Source organism: Calypte anna, chromosome 6 (genome assembly GCF_003957555.1).
Source record: "Calypte anna isolate BGI_N300 chromosome 6, bCalAnn1_v1.p, whole genome shotgun sequence".
Taxonomy (NCBI): Eukaryota; Metazoa; Chordata; class Aves; order Apodiformes; family Trochilidae; genus Calypte; species Calypte anna.
In genome coordinates, this window is record NC_044252.1 from 919,565 (window position 1) to 940,267 (window position 20,703).

Here is a 20,703-nt window from a genome sequence, read left to right on the forward strand (position 1 = left end):
AATGGCACCTAGTGTCATCCTGCAGGCCTGTAGAGGGGGAAAAAAACAACCAAGGACAGGAGCACATACTTGAGAGCATCAAACTTGAAAGGGCAAAAGCATGCTGAGGAGAATCTGCTGCTGTTTTCAGAAAAGTCCTTCATGCCTCTGCCACAGGAGAGAAGAGTTATCTGCTTGCTTCTGGGGAAAGAGCAGCTCAGGTGCTCAGCAGGTACAATGGAGTCTCATCAAAAATCACTTGTACCAAGAAAAGAGCTGAGCTGCTCTGTTAACAGCTCCCACAGCCAGGCAGAGCTTCAGGTCAGAGAAGGCCCTGACTTGAAAACCCAGCTCCCAGCATCACCCCTGTGAAGCTTCAGGATCTGCCCTGCCTCTCCCCAGTCACTGCTGACAGGGACTCACCCATCCCAGGGCACACCTAAGAAAATCAGGGGGCTGTGGATGGAGGTTTAACAGGGAAGGTGACTGAGAAGGTGGCACAGGAATCCAGAATTTCAACCCAAATTCTAAAGGCATCAGGTTTTGTGCTTTCTCTCCTCTTCTTTTTTTGTATTTCACCTCAGCACTGCCCCTCAGTAAAAGCCTTGCTTTCCCACAGCATCCCCAGGCAGAGCAGAAGCAGAGGATTAAAGAGGTTGATGACACCTTCATCCTGAGCACGCCCACAGAGTTTGGAGAAGTGCAGGGTGATGAGCTCATTCCTTGTTAATTCCTATCCTCAAAGCTCCTCTGAACCACATCTTGGACACCTCTGGAGCTGTGCCCATCACTGTATTAAAGCAAACCCTCTATTTTCTCAAGCACTGTGACCCACTCGAGGCCAACCCAACCCCACAGCAACTCCTTTGCTGTGCTGTCTCAGGCTGGAATCTGGGATCCCTGCCCTGAGAAACAGAGCTCTGTTACCACCTGCATTTCCATAGAGAGAAAATTAAACCTAAGCTGGATGGGCTAACTGCAGTGGAATGTGCACACAAAGCATTTACTGTGGAGCCCAAAATTATGGCAGGGCTTCTGCAAGTCATTCCTGCCTTTCCATCAGCAGCCCTGAAAGGCAAAGGGAATGATCAGACATTAAAAATTATGTTGTGCAGACCATATGAATATAGTGCATCACATCTGAGGAGACTAAAACTAACTCGGGTGCTCAAGTAGCTGGGAATACCAATTTCTAGGCTGAGGTGAGAGACAGCTGTAAGAATTATATATATGTAAATATATGGGGGGTTTTGTTTTTTTCCTTTTTTTTTTAATTCAAGAAAGTGCTTCTCTGCTCCATACTAATAAATTGACTGCTGGAATTGCTCCATGAGCTCCTAACACTGCATGGTCCATTTCTCATTGATTACTTGTGACCTCCCTGACCAGCTTTTCCTCCAAAAAGCAGTAACTATGAATTAAATGAGTCATTTGAAACTTAAAATATTAACCCTGCTTCTGAATGTTCCATGGTGCAGGCTTGGATGTGTAATACCAGCAGCAGAAACTTGGACAAATTCCCTTATCTGGTAGGAGGCTCATGGGGACCTTCCCTGAGGCAGCTGAGTAGGGGCAAAGGCCAAGCAGTCCCCTACCCTCCTAACAGTCCCCCCCAGTCCAGACAATTATTCTCACAGGGAGAAAAGAGAATAAGTAAATAAATGGGAAAAAAAGTGTTACAGGTCCCTATGCTGATCAAACATGGGTTCAGAAAGCCTGTGCAGCACCTACAGTGGTGGTGGCTGCATGTGCCAGAGGTGACTGAGGAATCAGAGAGTGCACAGCACAGCTCCAAAATACAAACATCAGGTACTCACCACCCATCAGGACAACTCAGCTCCTGCCCCTCTGCTTTGTTAAGATTAAATGAATAAACCTAAGCAGGTGCTGAAGTGCCTCCAGATGATACCCACGTGCAGTGCAGTCAGTCCTGAGGCAGAGCTGGGCACTGTTCCCACCTCAAACAGACTCAGGGGCTGGACCTAAAGAGCACCTTGGGTTAATAAGACCACCAGAAAAAGGTTCTTTGTTAAGAACCTAGAAAAGCCCAGAGGTTTTAGGTGTTAGGAAGAAAGATGATGGGGCTACTCAACAGTGCTCTCTCCCTGCTCCTAGCCAAGTCACCAGTGTGTCCATCCATTGCTGCTCTTGCTTAGGTGTCTTCTTCCACCCTTTCTGGTGGGAGCTGAAGGACTGTATAAGCAAAGAGAAAGCTAAGCAGAACAGACTAACAGGCAGACAAGACAGACAAGCAGACAAAACCTGGGATCCCCTCAGAGAAGGGCACACACCAGCAGTGATGCTCCCACACATCAATGAAGAACCATGAGCAGGGAGGACTCTCCAGCCCAGCCAAAAGAAAAAAGGAGAATCTCCAATTAGACACCAAGGCCCAGGTCTGGTGAAAAGGAGGGCAAAGCTGGCCAAAGAGCTCTCACAAAAGGACACTGCAAAGGGTCTGAAACCTGTGAAAAGCCCTGGGTCAGAATCTCATACCTGGGCAGGTTCTCAGTAATGAGAAAGGAAATCAGAATTCCGAGTGGTACAGCACTTCAAATACCAGGGATGGACAGTAATGGAAACAAACCCCAGATGTAATGTCTCATTTCCATGCCTACTAAGTGCTTGTCTCAGTTGATTAAAATCAATGGAAAGATGACAGATCTTTGAAAAGGCTTCCAGGGGCATTAGCAGCAGTTCTGCTGAAGCCATCAGCCTATGCACAGATAATGAGAAGTCATTTGCACACATCAGTTCTGCTCCTGCTCCCTACACAAGTGTAGATCCAGAGGAAAGGAGGTCGAGACTACTGAGCGTGCCACACACAGCTTTAACTTGACACTGACAATGCTCTGATTGTCTGGGTATGTAGAATAGAAATTTTGCCTTGGCTTTCACTCCAAAGAAAGGCCACAGGGTCCTATTAAAACCAGGTGCAACACCCAAAATATAACAGCAAGAACTCAAGAGAAACATCTTCTCCTAAATGTGGCCCTTTGCTCTTTTGAACCACATCCACCCAGTGCAAGCACCAGCAGAGGAGAGAAAGCTGAGCACAGAAAACTCCTGGGGATTTCTAAGGTGAAGCAGAATCCGTATCCTAGAGGACTCAGAGAGTGAATCTCAAAAGGGAAGCAGAAAGTGGTTGTTCAGTGAAAAGCTGTGCAGAGCTGCCCACGGGAGGGAAAGGAGGTGAGGAAATGTCAGTGTTGAAGCTGTGTCTGGCTCTCACAGACTGATCCATAAAACTAAGTACCATCAGCAACTCCTCCCCACATCCCCTGTCTGAGCAGCCTGGCAGGCTCAGTGCTCCAAGGCAGAGATTCCCTCCCCACACCCATCCCTACAAACCCAGGGAAGTGGTTGTTAGCTGGGAGCTTTCTATTTCAAATATTGCCATCTGGTGGGAGCTGCCTGGAAGGACTCAGGAGGCACTGCTGCTTCCCAGACATCATCCATCCCAGCCACACGGTGCTGAGCTTGGGTGTGCTGCACAGACACTACTCCATCCCTCTTGGAAAATGTGTGAGCTCTCAGCAAAGGAGCCCAGGATCCTCCAAATCCTACCCGAGAAGGCTGGAACAGGTTCCTGGCGTTGTGGGCACCAAGCTGTGTGTGCCTTGCCCCCAGGTGGTTAAACCAAAGCTCTGCCACAGGATCTCAGGCTACCTGGTTCCTGCTCACATGGCCACACCTGAGCTGGAGGAGCTCAAGGTCAGAACTAAGCAAGCCCTGGGTTCATCCTTCAGAGGGACAGAAAATCAGCCCCTCAGCTGGTACAAACGTGCAGAAAGCCAGACCTGAGCTGTGTGGATTTGCACCAGCTGAAAATTTTGCTCATTCTGCACAGCCTGGAAGGAATTGTAATTTTTTTATTTTTTTTTTTAACTAAAATTTCTGAATTAAATCCCAGGAGACATCTCTCACCTGTGGAACCAACAAATGGCTAAGCAGGCATATCACAAAACATGGAAACAACTCTAAGTAATGGAAGAGTAATCAGCAAAGGATTACCTGTGGCTTATTGACTCTGCGTGTAAGTCTGGGAGGTGGCTGTGTTGTGACAGTAGAGGAAGGGAGGGCAGAGGAAGAGAGAGGAGCAGATGAAGAGAATGCTTTTGAGTCTGCAGTCTTTTGAAGAGAAGAAAAAGTTGGTCAGCTTGGCACACACTTCCTTACCACAGCCCCTGTTAGTGCTGAGAGCAGCTACCATCCAGTAAAGCTGATGCACACACAGCAAACAGAACTCCATGCAAGGGCACTTCCCAGCTGCTCTGCCTGAGCTGACCACCTCAGTCTGTTTTTAAACATGCAGCTTATTTATGCCTGGAAAAATGGCTACAAAAAAATATCCAGATGCTATCAACACCTCTGGTTGTGATTCAAGCAGGAATCAAACCATTTGCCCCCAGATTTCCCAGTGTGAAATGTGTCACCTTCGAAATCCTAGTGACATGACACAATTATCATTACCTGAGGTACAGCATGAGGGGGGTTGCCATCTATTCTGGCTGGCTGTAGCCCCCCCTGGACCCCAAATCATCTGAGAGCTGCAAAGTAAGGCAGATCTCCCTATACCAAAAACAGGGGCAGAAGATGTGTTGTAGAAGCTACTGGAGGGTTCCCCTAGGCACAGAACTAAAACCTCTTGGGGAAAAATGTCACCAGGACTAATTGCCATTTGTGGCATCCTCTGACATCATTTTGGAAATGTTAGGAGTTTATAAATTCCACTCAGTGTATGGATAACAACCAAACCTCTCTGACTCAGTCATGGACCTCCCAGCCCAAGGTTCACCAAACCACAGGCTCCAGCATCAGGAGGGGACAGCTTCTGTCACTCCAGGAGCCAAGCTGAGGGTTACACTGCTTTCCAGTCCTAAATTTAGGAGGAATAAACAAATCTGATTGCCAAAGATGATCCATTCCACACTGGAGAACCTCTGAATAGCAAGGAATTGCCTTTTTTTTTTTTTTTTTTTCTTTTCTATACAGTGAGGGCAAGAGGCCTGTGTGATATTTTCAACTGGCACATCTGGTAACAGCCACTACCTGGGACAATCACCTCCTTCAATATGACCAGTTGAGTCAGCCGTGTGTTGTTAACTGCTCCAAAATAACATTTACCACACTGCTCCTGAGCCCTCTTCTAAAGCTTTTTGATCTGCTACCCCATGAACACCACAAGAAGGTCTCAAAACGTGTGGCAGACACTGGGCTCTGCCTGGCCAGCAGAGCAGCAGCACCAACCAGTTCAAACCAGTGATTCAGAGCAACCAACCCGAGCACACCAGTCCAAACCAGGGATTCCGAGCAGCACAGGCACACACATGCAGAAGTACCTTCTTCTCCCCGCTTTGGAACTTCCCCAGATCACCTTTCCTCACTCCTCTCTTCTCTCCTGTACCTCCCTGCACAATAGCCATCAGCTCCTGACACAACTGGTTGTCCCCAGAGGAGCTGAGGGCTCTCCTGCCCGGGCTGCCACGCGTCTCTACTTGGGATGGTTTCAGGCAGCGCTCAGAGGAGATGTTGGGAAGGGCTGGAGCTGCCTGCTCCGGGGTGCTGCTGCCTTCCCGGGGCTTCTGGAGCCAGGCTTGGCTGCCAGCAGGCTCTGCCAGGAGGTTTTGGGGGCTTTCCACCCCCCAGCGTGGGGAGTCAGAGTAGCTGGAAGAAGGGGAGCCGAGCCACTTCTCTTTGCTCTGGGGGGCGGCGGAGGGCTGAAGCCTGGAGGAGGAGGAGGGCAACGGGGACCTGATGGACCTGGGAGTGGAGGAGCCGGAGGGGTGAGGGTGGGAAGAAGGGCTGGAGGCAGCTGGAGGCCAGAGGGAAGCTTCAGGAGGAGGAGGCAATGGAGGAGTGACAGCAGGGGTGGTGGGAGGAGACACTCCCACCGTCAGAGCGATCCACTCCGAGGTGACCGCCTGCACCTCCGGGGACAGAGCACGGCGTGGGAAAGGCAAAGGTGGAGGAGTTGGTGTGTGGAGCAGCTCAGAGCTGGGAGACTTGAAAGGAGACAAAAGCAGGAGAGAAGAAGAAAAAAAAAAAAAAAGAAAAGTGAACAAAAAGAAGAATAGTAAGGGGAAATACAAAGCGATCGAGCAAAAATAAAAGGAGACAGAGGGTGGGCTGTGGAGCACTGCTGTGACCAAGCGTGGTGCATGAGTTTCCCTGGGATGGGTGCTCCATGGTGGAGAACGTGCTGTCCACAGCTGCTCCAAACACTGAGTCCTGTCTGTATCTGTGCTGCTAATCCCCTGCTCCAGCCCTTACCAGGGTCCCAGACACCAAACATCTTGTGGAGGCCCTTAAGACTTCCTACCACATGTCTTAAGTCCCCTCAGGAAGCAGCTGAAGCCACCACCCATGATGGCAGCATGGAGCTCTAGACTGGCGTGGCAGTAACAGCTGGGGCTCCAGCAACTCACACTGTGGATCCAGTCAGAATTCACTGCTGCAATGGATTTTGACTTCACGAGCAATGCCTGCTCCCTGAGAAACCTGCATTGGTGTGGAAGAGAAAGGTACCACAAGAGCCAGCTGTGGCTGTCTGGTCTGCAGGGCCCATGTTTAGAAAGGCAGAGCACACAACCCAGTCCTGCCCTTAGCTATTACCACCAACATCAGCACTTCTCACAGCATTTCTCTGTCCTCTGCCAAGTTAGGTAAAATGTAAGGGAGAAACTGACTTACTAGGGGGAGAGTCAAAAGAATAGCAGAGGAAACAAACTAACAAAAAGAAGGAAAAAAAGGGTGGACACAATCACTTCCATCAAAGGAAAAAGCTTGCAGAGAGCTGGTGACAGACAGGCCAAGCTCAAAGAGAAAAGCTCAGCTGAGGTCCACTCTGACAGGGAACCCCAGACAAGCAACAAGTCTTTTCTCTATACACAGTGATTAAGAATAAAACCACCCCTTCTAGGGAAGATCCAAACAGACACCAGGCATGAGCCATGGCAGCCTTTCCCATCCATCCTGTAGCAGACACCCCCTCTTCCCAATCCCAATTCTCCCCTTTTGTTCCTTGCAGTCTTGACCTCAGAATGACCTTGCTTCAGTCCCATGAGTGAGATGGAGATGCTCCAGAACCTCCTGGCCATGACCCTGACACACACATGCTGACCTTTAAGCATGAGTGTTTGCAGGATGAGAGCAAAACAAAGGGATGCAGAGACTCATCCTTTCCCTGGTAAGTTTGTCATGGCAAACACTCCAGAATCCCCATCCAGTCCTCTGTTGCCATTTTGATTTCTAGTTTGAACAGTGAATCTATTAGTCATGGAAGATCCCAGACTGGCCCACTCTCAAAAACCCCTTTTTATTTAGCACCAGTTTGAAAGAAGAGAGGCTGCTCTCCTGACTCTGCTTCCCCAAAACCTTGGTTGCGAGCTGGGATTTTTAGTAGTAAGTAGACAGCTTGATTCAAGCTGGCTAGGATCAACATAATGGCTCCCACAGACTAAGAGTCTGTGATGCCCTTTTAATAGTTGTAATAATAATAAGAAAAAATCACTCCTCACAGAGAAGGTTTATACACAGTGAAGGTCCGTAAGGTGTAAACATGCACTCAGGAGGAGCTGGATCCCCAGTTCATTCCATCTCTGGAAGTGAAATTTATTCAGATGGCTGAATAAATCAACCTGGCCTGAATTCAAGCTACTGACCAGAGATGCAAAGCCTGCTGGAGCCTCCAAATCCCCATCCGGGATGGGGATTCCATTCCCCTTCCCAGGAACCAAAACATCACCTCTCCCAGCACACTGCAGGGAGCACCTGGCTTTTCCTGCACACAAACCACCAGTTTTGGCTACAGCTTGTTTCAGCTTCTTGCACAGCCATGGCAACACCCCTCTGCCCTGGTGGGTGCTGTCACTGGCTGTCCCCAGCCCAAGTACCTGTGGTGAGGCTGTCATGCTGCGGCTCGGGGAGAGGGGGAGCGGTGGGTCGGGGTACTCAATGGCGTTCTTCACCACAGGCCTCTTGAGGACCTCCACGTAGGTGACAGGGAAGATGCCTTGGCGACTGGTGCCAGAGATCCTGCCCTCATACCAGTTCTCATCCACTCGTCGGATCAAGGTGATCCTTTCACCCTAGGGAAGGAAGAGCAGGGGAGTGCTGACCGGCACACACTGCCCCGTGGCCCCGTTCGAATCTGAAACCAGTCAGGGGCTCTCAGCCTCCCACTGCTCCCCAGCTAGGTGGTCCTGAGCCTCACTCTGGGTGGGAACAGTTTGCAGTTCAGAGAATGAGGAAACACAGGCCTTCTGGTGCTGGCTGCAGGCTCAGATATGCTGACACAAGTCCCTGCTTGCTAAAGGCAGATAAAGAACCAGAAAGCAGCAGTTTCAGGCTGACCACGAGACTCTCAGGGGTGTGAGGTGTCCAGAGAGAAAACCAGGTCTGCAGTTTCAACCAGGTCTCTCTCTGCTCTCTCCAGTTTTGCTGACAAATGGAAGTGACTTCCAGAACCTTAATATAAACCTCACCTTCATGTGTAATTAAAGGAGAGACAAGATCTAATCTGAGCATTGAAACAGAAAGCTGGCTGAGACGGAGAAATGCTGCTGCTCACATGTAAACAGGGCTGTGTCTGCTCTGAACAGCCAGGACACAAACCACTCCCATCCCTGAGCTCTGCACTCAGGTCTAGTGGGTCACTGCAGAACCACAGAACCACACTTGCCTGGGTGAAACCACATTTGGCTTGTAGCACGAGGGGAGGTAGACCCAGCAGGAGGGAAGGTGGACCCAGCTTCCTTCTTTTCTATTTTTCCACTCTCCTGTGATTGTGTGCACCTCCAGGAGGGAGGAGCAGACTGGAGACATGTCACCAAACATCTCATCTGCATTGCAGAGCCAGGTTTCTAGCACTTGTGCTCAAGGCATCTCCTCAGCTAGCTCTAAGGAAGCAATCACACTCCTGAGTCAGACTCCCTGCAACACCCTCACTGCAACGCTCTGCATGGCAGCTATGGAGGAAAACCACAGCTAATGAGAAAGAATCCTCCCTGAAGACAGAGTCCATCTCACTGGAGCTTAATATTTGGAAATTTCAAGTGTTAAAAAAACAAAACAAACCACCAAAAACTTCAGCATTTTTCTGGATTCAATTCATCAGCACAGTCCTACCTTTCTGAAGGACATTTCCACTTGGGTATCTCCATTGAAGTTGAACTTGGCAATAGCATCTCCATATTCCAGCACTTGCAATGGTAAAGGCTTTTTGGGCTGAGCTTTCTCAGCTGGTGGGAGGAGCTAAAATGAACACAGAGAATCAAGAGTGTCACATATAAAAAGCCCAGTAACTTGGCAGAAAGGGAGTGGGCAGAGACCTGCAAGGCAAGCAGCTACCTCTATGTATGATCGTGGGAAGATGCCAACTCTGCCATGGTGTTCACCTTCATACCAATTCTGGTCAATCTGCTTGTAAATGTAAACAATATCTCCTTTTTGCAGAGGCAGCTCCCTGTTAACAACACAAGCACTCTGTCAGCATTTCACTGGAGAACAGAGACGTTCTTCTCCTGTCCAGCAACCTCTAGAACCAGCCCTGTTGATACAAATCATGCTCCACTTGTATGAAAGCTGCATGCTGAGAACTACCTTGTCACAGTGTGAAGGGACCTTCTTGCTCTTGCTCTCCTTTACCTTTGTGTGGCACCTTGGGATGTTCTGCTCACTGGGCACAACATTTACACCTTACATCTGCCTTGGTTTTATTACAGGGTGCTGGAGAGATGCTCTGAATGCTTCTGCAGAGCACAAGGGTTCCATGTTCTAGCAAAAAAGCTGGGTTTGACCCCAAAATCCCACAGGATACAGATCACAGAATGGTTGGGGTTGGAAGGGACCTTAAAGATCATCAAGATCTGACCCCTCTGCATGGGCAGGGACACCTCTCACCAGAACAGGTTGCTCTAAGCCCCATCCAACCTGACCTGAGACACTTCTCCAGGGAGAGGGCATCAATAACCTCCCTAGGCAGCCTATTCCAGTGTCTTACTACTCTCATGGGGACAATTTTTTTCTTACTATCTAACCTAAATCTTCCCTCTCTCAGTTTAAAACCATTACCCTTTGTCCTGTCACTATCCTCTCTGGTGAAAAAATACAGATGCACTTTTCCTCAAGGTCCTTTTTGCACAGGTTACAACCTGCAAGACTGATACTGCTTTTCCCTACCTTACTCTGGACACCTTGCTTTGCTCTGCTGGAAAGGCAGTCCCAGAATATCAACCCCATTGCACCACCCTTCCCAAATCCCACGTTCTAAGGGAGAGGAAGAACACTCAAGGCAGCAGCAACAAACTGTACTCACTTCAGTGTCTGTGCTTTAAAGTCAAACTTGGCTCTAGCAGGTCTCATCTAGAGGTCAAAAGAAGTCAACACATTAAAAAGAAATAACAATAATTAGGTTTTCAACCCTCTTTCTGAGGAAAAAAAAATAAACAACTCTTCTATAGCTAACTAACATTAGTTAGGGGTAGAATTTGAAGGTGGGTTCTGTGCTACAAGCTGGTGTACAACAGATACTACAGTCTCAAATATGCTGGTGGGTCTCTCCCATCAGGGCAAGATGGTTCTGGTACCACAGTAATTAAGAGCTCTACAGGGAACTGAATTAACAGCAGTAAAATTTTAAATGGGAGAAACCCTGCTGAATGAAAGCTGCTCCAATAATTACTGCTACTGGGGCCCCAGGAACAAATTTCCCTTGGCATGGGAATGGAAAAGCAGAACTTATTAGCTGGGGGAAAAGCCCCAAACTGTAGGATTTTATTTGATGTGGTTCTTATTGATTATTACCCAGCCCTGATGAATCCTGAAATGTGACCCAAGTACTCTGTATAAATTGGTAGGAAAGAGACAAAGGTGAGGAGGAAATATGAATAAATTAAGCACATGTCCAAAAGAAATGTCCTTAGTGACTACCAAGCCAAAGAGGACACTGCCAGCAGGCCTAGGCTCTGAGGCTTGATTTACTTGACTGATTTTCCTAATGGCCACAAAATGCAATTTAAAGGTCATTTTGGTAATAAAGCATAAAATAAAAAGTGGAATCCCTAGGTCGGGAAAGGGCATTTGGCCAGAACACCTGGACTAGGATGCAGTCCTTGAGAAAAGTGTCTTGGGCTGATGGGAAACCTGTCTACCTCCTCCTTTATCTCTTTCAGGTCATAGGCAGTGAAACATGCTGCAACTTTCCCCCACTGTTTCTAAGGGGCATTAGGCATCTTTCAAGAGGAGAAGAAACAATCTATTTCTAAAAAAAAAATAAAATACCTATGAAACAGTCAGATGGCCAGGATCAACAAGGCATGAAATTTCTAAGGGTAAGGCACAGACAAGAAGCCAATGTAGCAATATGATGCAGAAGATGTAGAATGCCTTTGATTGACTAAGCTGCTAATTAAAGGCATGCATGGCAGGTGTGCACCAGCAATTCTCAGCAGGCATGCTTTAACATCTGCAGCTTGGTACGGAGAGAACCAATTAATTTAACCAGGCAGGAGAGTCAAAGCAGATCTAAATGAAGCCAGAATGGGAAAGGGGAAGGTGGGCAAACAAAACAAAACAAAACAAACCAACCAAAACCAAACGACATTCTCTGAAGAGCTAATGTCGGCCTAAAGCACCAGGTTGTGAGAGGCAAATATTGCTTTGGGTCAAGCAGCAGATTGAGGTAACTAAAACAGACCTCTGACCCAGATTTCCTCTTTGCTGTATCGTCTATATTTAGGAGGTCCCCAAATCTCTCATTAGTGATAAACTGGTGATGCGTTGGGATAACCCCTGTGTGCCTTCTAGCTGCAATATCAGCTTCTTCTTGCTCACGTTTAAGCCGTCTCTGGTCCTCTAAAAGTTTCTGCCATAAAATCGCATAAAATGGGCAGTAAATAATCTAGCAAAAGCTGCCATAAACGTGACTTCAATAACACTTCTGAGGCCCCAGGTAAACAGCTGGGGTTTTTACAGTTCAACACAACACACTGGTTCTACTAACTACACAACACCCCTTCCCTGTGCACACACACACAGCACATCACCATCGTGGCAAAAAACTCATGAAATTCAGCTCATAAAGAGGGTCTGATCCAAACCTGATGGAAGTCAGTGAGGTTTTTCCAAGCTTTGGCCAAGTCCTGGGAGCCTCTAAGACTGTGGATCCAATCCCCCTTTGACTAACAAGGGAGTTGCTCTCAATGACTTCCAAGAGACCTGAATCAGCCCTGCAGGAAGCAAATTCCCCCCAAGCTTTGCAAGGAGCTTGGATGAGTGTTTAACCCCCTTCAGGTATCAGGTTCTCCAGAACTTCCTTTGGCCTCACGTAACACACTTCATAAAATAAAATCATAAAACACCAGATGATCATTTGAGACTTCTGAAGCCCCTGGCACACTAATGGAAACGTGCATTCTGCAGCACCTGGGCAGAAAGGATTCTTCCACCTTCTGGGACAGCAGTGCTAACTCACTGGAAGTCAGCAGGGAATTCAGAATTTTGTTCTTACATGAGTTTTCACACAGATTTTTGGATGTGGGGGGATTACTAAGTGTTTCATGGGAGAAGACAGCAAAAATACACTTTCCACATAGGAACTGAGAGCAGCTGTTGCCGTGTATCAAAGCACACATAAATATTGTTTGAATTAACACTAAAAATTAACACTAAAAATATAACCCTTCCCACCCAGGCAGTGAAAAAGAACAGCTTTGTGGAAAACAATCACTTTATAATTTCTTTAATTCAGCCTGAATACAGTCAGTACTGAGAGGCTGAAGGTGGCTTTGCTATTATTTCAGCTTGTCCCAGTGCTGCCCAGCCATTATAAAGAGGACTGCTCCATGCTGCCTTCACCAACTTGAGAAGCCATCAAGAATTCTACTGGGGGAAAAACTTCACTCTGATATCTTAAAATATCACAGATTTGCTGTTCAAAACCTGAGGTCCCCTCTCCCTCCCTCCCCCCAAGGCAAATAATATTCTCACCAGATCGACTGATACCAACTCAAACAGTTTGCCAGGAGAGCAATAAACCTTGAACTCACAGAACAACCATTTCACCCGTGTCTGTGAGCACTGGGGAGCTGCACCACAGCTCACACGTGTCTCCAGCCTTGTTACACAGATTTAATTTTGTGCAATTAATATGAACTCCCAGGTTTACTTTAAACAAGAGCTAAACCGGACTACACGTTACACATTAAATCAGCAGTGTTAAAACTAAAAAAATACTGATTCCAGCTCTAACTTCTGATCTACACAGACTTGGACATCCCAGATGTCCTTCCACAAGGCTGAGTGTTGTGTTTCTTGTGGAGCTACTACAGCTGTGATCAGGGCACAAAGCAGGACCTCACCTCTTTATCATCGTGCCGTCTGCGGAGAATTTCCTCTGGAGTTTCCATGTAATCGACTGGTGCAAAGTGCCTTGGTGATTCTGAATCTACTTCAAAACAACATAAGGAAGTTAAAATACAGATGGATTTCTCTCGCATCACCAGAAAGGAAAAAAACATAGATATTTTTAAAGAATTTGTTTCCGTTCTGACAGTCAGGATTCTCAACTGCCCTTGACCCAGTTGCCAATCAGATGTCAGTAATTTAGCCCTTTGCATTTTTTTCCCTTTTGGGCTGTACTTGCGAACAAAGATCCCCAAAACAAGGAGTAAAATAACAGAAAGAGTAAAGACATAGAAGGACTTGGCAAAGAGAAGGTTTGATGCCATCAAACCATGGTCTGGCATTTTACTGTCGAGAAGAGTTTAATACACACACACACACACAGGCACACACAACTTGAGAAACTGCTCCTCACAGCAAACCAGCAGCAGAAATCTCTCTTACTGAGATTCTTTGCACCCCTGGAGGTGCCCGAGAGACCCAACTGAACCCAGCAAGGCAGCTGGAATTGTTTCTCAGAGCTTTTCATGAGTCCTGATCAAAACTGCTCAGCAAGACACGCAAGGGACACGAGACACACCCGGGGGGGAGAGGGGAGAGAGAGAGGAGGGGGATGCAAAGGTGGGGACTCAAAATGCAAGGGTTGTGGAAGGAAAAGGGGTGAGGGAGGAAAGCCAGACGACGGATGAAGGGACACTGGTAAAGAACACAAAAAGCCACCTCGGGGGTACATCCCAAGCTCGTTTTGCGGGTTGTTGTTTGTGTCCAGGCTGTGGGAGAGGGCATATGGACCAGGGTTCCCATTGTTTAAGGAGTCAGGAGTGGCAGCCCGGCCCATGAAGCTATCTCTGCTAGATGCTGTGGTGGGGAAGCAGCTAAGCCTCTCCACAATGTCATAGGAGGACAGGCGCCTGGGGGCTAGAGGCCTGCTTCTGGAGCACAGCTGGTGCTGGGAGTGGTGACTCTTGTCTCCTACATTCCCCTGAAGCTGGATGGGGTCAGCTGGGTTCTCAGGGCTGGGCACTGCCAGGTTTCCCAGGCAGTCTGGGGGTGGAGTCCTGCAGGACTTGTGTTGGAAGGGCTTTTTCAACCGGAAGGGGAGCGGGCTCATCAGGTAGACGTTTCTGGGGAGCAGGCGCCCGTCCCCAAAGACATCCCCTTTGGAACCGGGGTTCCTGGAGGCCTGCTGCTGCTGCTGCTCGTGCCTTCGGATGGTAGTGAACCTGGTATAGGAGGCTGGGCACGAGCCTTTGCACCTGCTGATTTTATGCTTCTGGGGCCCGTTGAGGTTGCTGCTGCCGCCACTGTCGTTGGAGGCGTTTGAGAGGAGATCGACCTCATCCGTGCAGGCCGAAAGCGTGTCCATGGGGATGGCCTCGCTGCCATCCGACCCCGTGTCCTCCACGTTGCTGCAGGAACGGGAGGATTTCTCTGCCAAGCTGGCAGCATCCTTCTCCTCCTGGTGGGCTTTCGGCAGCTCCAGCAGGAACTCCGCGGAGTAGGCAGAAGTCAGGCAGGCTTTAGGCCGGAGGGAAGCGGTGAATCTGTTCTGCACGGCGGAGAAGTCGAGCGAGGGCATGGATCTGGACCTCTGGATCAGCTGCTCGAAGGCACTGACACGGGAGGACACGGTGTCCTTGGGGATCTGCTCGGACTCCTCTCGACTAAGGCCGTGCTCCAGCCTGTCCTTGGCTTCGTTCTCAAACTGGGAGGCGAGGTCCCTGACGCTGCAGGAGGAGACGGCGCTCAACTGGATCCTGGCCCGGTTGATCTGGTGCATGTCTTTGTACAGCACTGTGAACTCCATCTTCCTGGGGGCAGGGAACAGGGAGCCTTTCGGAGGGTTGGTGCCATACTCCTGCAGACTGAGGGTGCTGCCAGATTTGATGGCATACTCCTGCTTGGACTTCATCAACACGTTTTCTAGGCTCTCCCCTACGCCTACCATGAAAGCTTTCTGGTGCTCAAACAAGGCAACGGAGCTACGAAGGTTTTCGCAGCTTTGAGCTTTCTCCTGAGACAGCAGGATACCCTTCTTGTCCTGCCCGAGAGCAGCTGGAGCTGCTGCTAGTTTGGGTTTGAATTTGGAAGGGAGGATTTCAGTAATGCAGGCTTTGGCAGCTGATAAGGGCTTCTTATGTTTACATGCGTGACCTAACATACCGGTATGATTAGCGTTAAAGGTTCGGCTAGAAACTGAAGAGGGTGCAGTCATGTGAGCATTCCCACCTTTACGATCCACTGGTAAGCATGCAGGATAAAATAAATACAACCTTGTTAGCTGAAAAGTGCTAGAAAGCCATCGAGAAAGGAGAAAGAACATGCTTGGGTTTCATACAGTTTCAAGTTCCAAAACAAAGGAAGAAAAAAGCAGGGAGAGAACGCAGCGAGAAGGCGCGCTCGCTGGGGGGGTGAGGTGCTGCTGACAGCTCTAACAGGAGAGGCTTGGCCACCAGCACTTTGTGAAGGGACCCTCAAAAAGTGCTGCTCATCATCAGCTCTCAGGGCAGTCGAGGCATCATAGAAAAGGGCAGCTGAACTCTGGGCAGGGTATCAGGGTGGCAGCAGGAATGCAGAGGCACCAACATGGCAAAAGTGGGTTAATGGCAAGCCTGCCATCACACCTACTGTGGCCCCATCACAGAGCCTGCCAGGGAGTTTATTTCTAGCAGGGAGAAGACAATCAGTGGATGACTGTGAGCATAAGCAGGCCACATCAGCTGGCCTTGCTCAGGAGCTGTCTGCTCAGACTCCCCATACTAGGAATAAGCTGAGTGTCCTTCAGAATATGTGGCTGGCCATGCTTGCTTTAAAAATCAAGGAGTCAGATCAGGACATGCTTTTTTTTTTAGTTGGGTTTTTTTAGTGTGGGTTTAGCTTAGACTGCAGCTTTTAGGTCTGTTTCCAATTTGAGTTCAAACTCAAATGCCAACCATCCAGGTTCAGTTGCAGTCTGGAGAACAATAACTGTTTGAACATTTTTTAATTTTTTTTTTTCTTTTTTTCTGAGATGCAGTTTGACTCCTTGCCCTGCAGGCCTGACATCATGCTGAAAAACAGCTGGAAGACAGAGACAGACCTTTTTGGTGAGGGGTAATATTTTTAGGGAGCACAGTTTAGAAACCAAATGCATTCCTTCCCCAGTCCTCTCCCCATCTCAAGCCATTTTTAGGGTGAAGTTGGCTCAGAGATACATTCCCCAACACAGCTCCCTGGTGGGAGCCAGGCTCTTCCATGTCTGGATCTTCTGGGGAGGAAAGGGAAGGAGATGCAGTGGTTTCTGCTGGCTCAGAGCCTGCAGGGCATTGCTCGTTCCTGGTGGCCCATGCATTCTTCTGCACACCTCTTGTAGGCAGGAGGCTGTGGAGCTACAGGAGGGTAACCAGGCCAGCAGAGGTGGTGTGGCTTGCTGAGCTACTGCAGCAGGAGGAGCAGAAAAGGCAGGGAAAGGCTCTAGAATGGCAAGGGGTGTGAGTGGATGGAGAGCAAGGCCAGCCTGAGCAGCCTGGAGAAGAGTTTGAGGGCATGGCTGAGGTGCTGGATGAAGGGAGCTGATCCCCATTGGGAAGAGGAACCTGGATTGGATAAAAAGGGTCATGAAAAAATCATACTGGCCACTGTGGGCAGAGAGAGAAAAGGAGGGAAAACTAAGGATGGCAAAAAGGAAGGACAGAAGAAACCTCAACTGGCATGACTAGGACTCTAAAACCTGCAGTATCACCTGGCTTTTGAGACTGTGTGGAGCAAGAAGAGGTTAATGCCCCAACCACCTACCTTTTGTGGAAGCAGAGCTAGAAGGTCTCTTGAGACCACTCAGCCCTTGGAATGGGATATCTCCACCTTCCAGCACACTCTTGTAAATCTGCCTTTCATTCTCCAAGCCAGCAGGGTCCCCCAGGGCTGGTTCTGACTCCCTTTTCACTGGGTGGTAGTTGGGTGAATAGGTGGAGCTGGAAAACACAAAAAAGGGAGAGGGACACCAGTGGGTCACTTCTGTTTGCTGAGAGCTTTGTGCAAAAGAAGAGAAAACCACACTTGTGAATTCCTAAGACTTGAAATACAGAACATTTATTACAGACCCCTTTCCTCAGTCATGAATCTAAGCACAAGTATGTCTCCATATCTGATTTCTAGATTTCACTGTCTTCTCTCAAAAAAAAAAATTAATAATAGAATAACTGACAATGCTGGGGTATAAATGGCCTTTCCAGGGAGAAAAAACTCACTGAGCAACCAGGCAGTGTTCTCCTAAAACCTAAGCTCATCTGATACCAGTTCTTGTGCTCAACCAGGTTCTTCAGAACAAGATGCAGACCCACATGAAGCTAGTGTAGGGCCAAAGCATAACTACTGGAAAGAAATCAAATAAAGAAATTTTGAAAAAAACCTGAGTGCTTGCCAATCCATGGAACCATTTTGAAAGCTGGTTTGCATCCTCCTGTCCAGGAGTGATCCAGATTTATGAGCGTGGAAATGTCTGTGGTTACGCCTGCTTGTTGTGGATAAATCAGGACATGCATCTGTTTGTTTTGGAGAGATGTTGTACTTCTAGGGTAAGGGGAAAGCTTTCAAACACATCAGAGGGCTGGCTGTGGAGGTACAATTACACAATGTCTGGATCACAAAGAAGATTTGAGTTTCCAGACAAGGAAAACCAGGCCATACGGGGTCCCATAAATCACTTTCTGGAGTAAAAGCTTGTGAAAAGCACCATGAAAGAGAAAGGGAATGCTGTCCCTTTTTCAACTTAGGCAGTGCCCTAACAGACACGTAGCTGCAGAGCTACTGTGTCTTCTGGGGGCTGAGTAACTCAGCACAGCTCAGCATCTTGCTCTGCACTTTTTTTTGGTGTGCTTTCTGCTTTTAAACCAAACTGGCTCCATGCAAAACTCATTTAGACAGAGTATACTGTTTAGTATGTATTCCTCTGGAAAAGCTTTGGGAAATATCCTTACTGCTCCCTTCCTGGAATCTGGAAAATCACTGCCTTCCATCACCAGCTTCCTTTTGATGCAGAGTGTATGACTGGGAATATCTCAGAGGAGCCAATCTACTGTACATGTCACACAGAAACAAGCTCTGCTTGTTCCACAAAATCAAGTGACTGGAATGAAGTTACAGTCACATTGCAAACTGCAGCAAGGTGGAGTTAAAGGTCTGTTTGTCGTGGGTTTTATTTAAGTCACTGCCTAGCACAATCACCATTCTTATCTAGATAAAGCAATAGCTTACACCATCACTACAAAACTCATTTAAGATCAGCTATTGTACCCACACTCATCTAAAACATGTATAATTGTCACAGTACATGCATTTGTCTATATCCATCATCAAAAAACAAACCCCACCCATTTCCAGCACCCTAAAACCTTGCCCTGCATGCCCTGAGATTGTAAAAGAGACATCAAAAGCAACTGGAAAACTTACTAGGAAGAATGGTCTGTGGAAGTTTCCAGAGGAGCACCACCTGCTGCATTCTGCAAAAGTCCAGACAAAGGAGTCATTGATACGCACGTACACAGGAGGAGAAAGAAAAAGCCTTGATTAAGTTATTTCCCATCTATTGCTTGAATATTATTAGCCTTTAGGAGACATTGAGGTTGAAGCCTAAATGCAATTTAAGCTGTCAATGCCTTTGCAGGAAAGCGACAATTTTCCTGAGCTCCTTCAGGGCAGTGACAGGTTTTTAGCCCAGCTGATGCCTTTTTTTGCAGTGCCTGGTCTTTTGTCTGCAAATGAGTCACTGTGATTGAAGCCAAAGAAGCCAGAAGAGATAACCAGCTGGGCCACGACCAGGAGACACATGCTCATAATTATTTCCCCAAGCTTTTCCCCCAACCGGTCACTGCCCGCCTTTGCTTTAGAGGTATGTTACATTCCTGCAGCACAAGACATTCCTCAGCGTTCCAAGAAATATATCCAAGCAACTAATAAGAAAAGCAATGTTTCCCTTCAGCTTCCACTGCTGAGAAGCAATGCCAGATGCACAGGTTCAATAGCAAAAGCCAGTTCTTATCCACTTGCTTTCAATCCAGCAAACGCTTCGTAAGCACGTCATTTAGAAAAAACTAAAGGCAATTTTAGAAGAAGTGTTCTATTTGGGGTCCCCTCACCTATCTGAGGAGGCTCATCTAGGAAGAAAAAGCAAAGCTTGGGTTTCAAAAAGGAGCTTTTACAAATCCTGGTGAAACGCCGCAGCTTCAAAAAAAAAAAAAAAATCAACAGAGAAAAAAATAGGGGAAAAAAAATGGCGTTACCAAATCAATCTATTCTTTCATGGGTCAGGTCCTGCAGACCCTGGAAAAAAGCAGCAGCTGAGGTGCCCTAGAAGGTCATGGCAAGGTGCAGCATAAGGAAAATGGTGTTAAAAATCTCTTGGGAATATCCAAACGTTGGGTGTGTGTGAGCTGCCAGCGGAGAGCAGGGCTGGTCTGAGGGAGGGAGATGGGCACAGGCTCGGAAGGCACGAGATGATGACGTGATGCCAGCCAAGAATTTTAAGCTGATTGCTGCTGCCTATTCATGTGAAAAATAGAAAGGGCTTTTTTTTTCTTTTTTTCAGACATTGAACTCAAAACCCTAAAGGGGGTTGGGGGGCAGCTGAAAGGGAATGGAGGGGAGGGAGAGGAAATCACTGTATCTGAAATGGATTTGCAGCCGGATTCTCAGCATCACATTCTATTATTTCTGACAGCAACACAGCAAGCCATGCAGTCAGAACCATTATTTATCCCAACCTCATTTAATAATCATCCAGCAGTGAATAGATTAGAGCAGAGTTTGGAAACAGGGATTGGCAGCATGAAAAGAATAGGAAATACCTTCTGTGGCTTTTTATGTGGCGCTTTATAAAGCTTCTCCATTTTTTCTAAATCTGCCTCTAACTCAGTCTGGTAGAGGTAGAGGTCTTTTTCTAGATCAGTCTGGTTAAAGAAGGAGAAGAAGAATGGGAAAATAATGCTTAGGGTTAGGGGAAAACAAAGGAATGTTAATTTTGTAAAAAAAAAAAAAAAGCGAGCCTTTTTAATCAAAAAAAGACAAAGATGGTATGGACAATACACAGAAATCCACTAGTAATTAATCATCTTCAATCATTACAGAGGAAACAGTTTTAGGCATTTAACATTCAAAATTAAAGAGATGCACAGGCCTGCTAGAATCTAATTCTACAAACCATAAAGTTATAAAACCCACCTGTAAAAAAAAAACCAACAAAAAAGACACTGTAATAATATGCAATTTGCTGTTAGTACAATTATCATTGCACGTCAGGAGAGCAAAACCACCACTCCAAATTATGGCTGATTATGCTTTAAGGAT

The 20,703-nt window shown here is 47.5% G+C and overlaps 2 protein-coding genes across 2 annotated transcripts in view; both read right to left on the minus strand.

The window, feature by feature from the left end:
* SORBS1 (sorbin and SH3 domain containing 1) overlaps positions 1 to 20,703 on the minus strand; it is a 185,531-nt gene that overhangs the window by 5,068 nt on the left and 159,760 nt on the right. The window contains exons 21-31 of the mRNA XM_030453736.1: positions 20,205 to 20,306; positions 18,811 to 18,860; positions 17,158 to 17,333; positions 13,341 to 13,429; positions 11,678 to 11,845; positions 10,298 to 10,344; positions 9,331 to 9,445; positions 9,109 to 9,234; positions 7,875 to 8,069; positions 5,322 to 5,984; positions 3,994 to 4,110 (exon numbers count right to left, since the gene is read on the minus strand). Of these exons, the coding sequence (XP_030309596.1) occupies positions 3,994 to 4,110; positions 5,322 to 5,984; positions 7,875 to 8,069; positions 9,109 to 9,234; positions 9,331 to 9,445; positions 10,298 to 10,344; positions 11,678 to 11,845; positions 13,341 to 13,429; positions 17,158 to 17,333; positions 18,811 to 18,860; positions 20,205 to 20,306 (1,848 nt within the window). The remainder of the gene's footprint in view (positions 1 to 3,993; positions 4,111 to 5,321; positions 5,985 to 7,874; positions 8,070 to 9,108; positions 9,235 to 9,330; positions 9,446 to 10,297; positions 10,345 to 11,677; positions 11,846 to 13,340; positions 13,430 to 17,157; positions 17,334 to 18,810; positions 18,861 to 20,204; positions 20,307 to 20,703) is intronic.
* Positions 13,543 to 16,173, minus strand: LOC115598557 (sorbin and SH3 domain-containing protein 1-like). Its single transcript, XM_030453737.1, has one exon. The coding sequence runs from the start codon at positions 15,704 to 15,706 to the stop codon at positions 13,922 to 13,924; it is 1,785 nt and encodes a 594-aa protein (XP_030309597.1). The 5' UTR covers positions 15,707 to 16,173; the 3' UTR covers positions 13,543 to 13,921.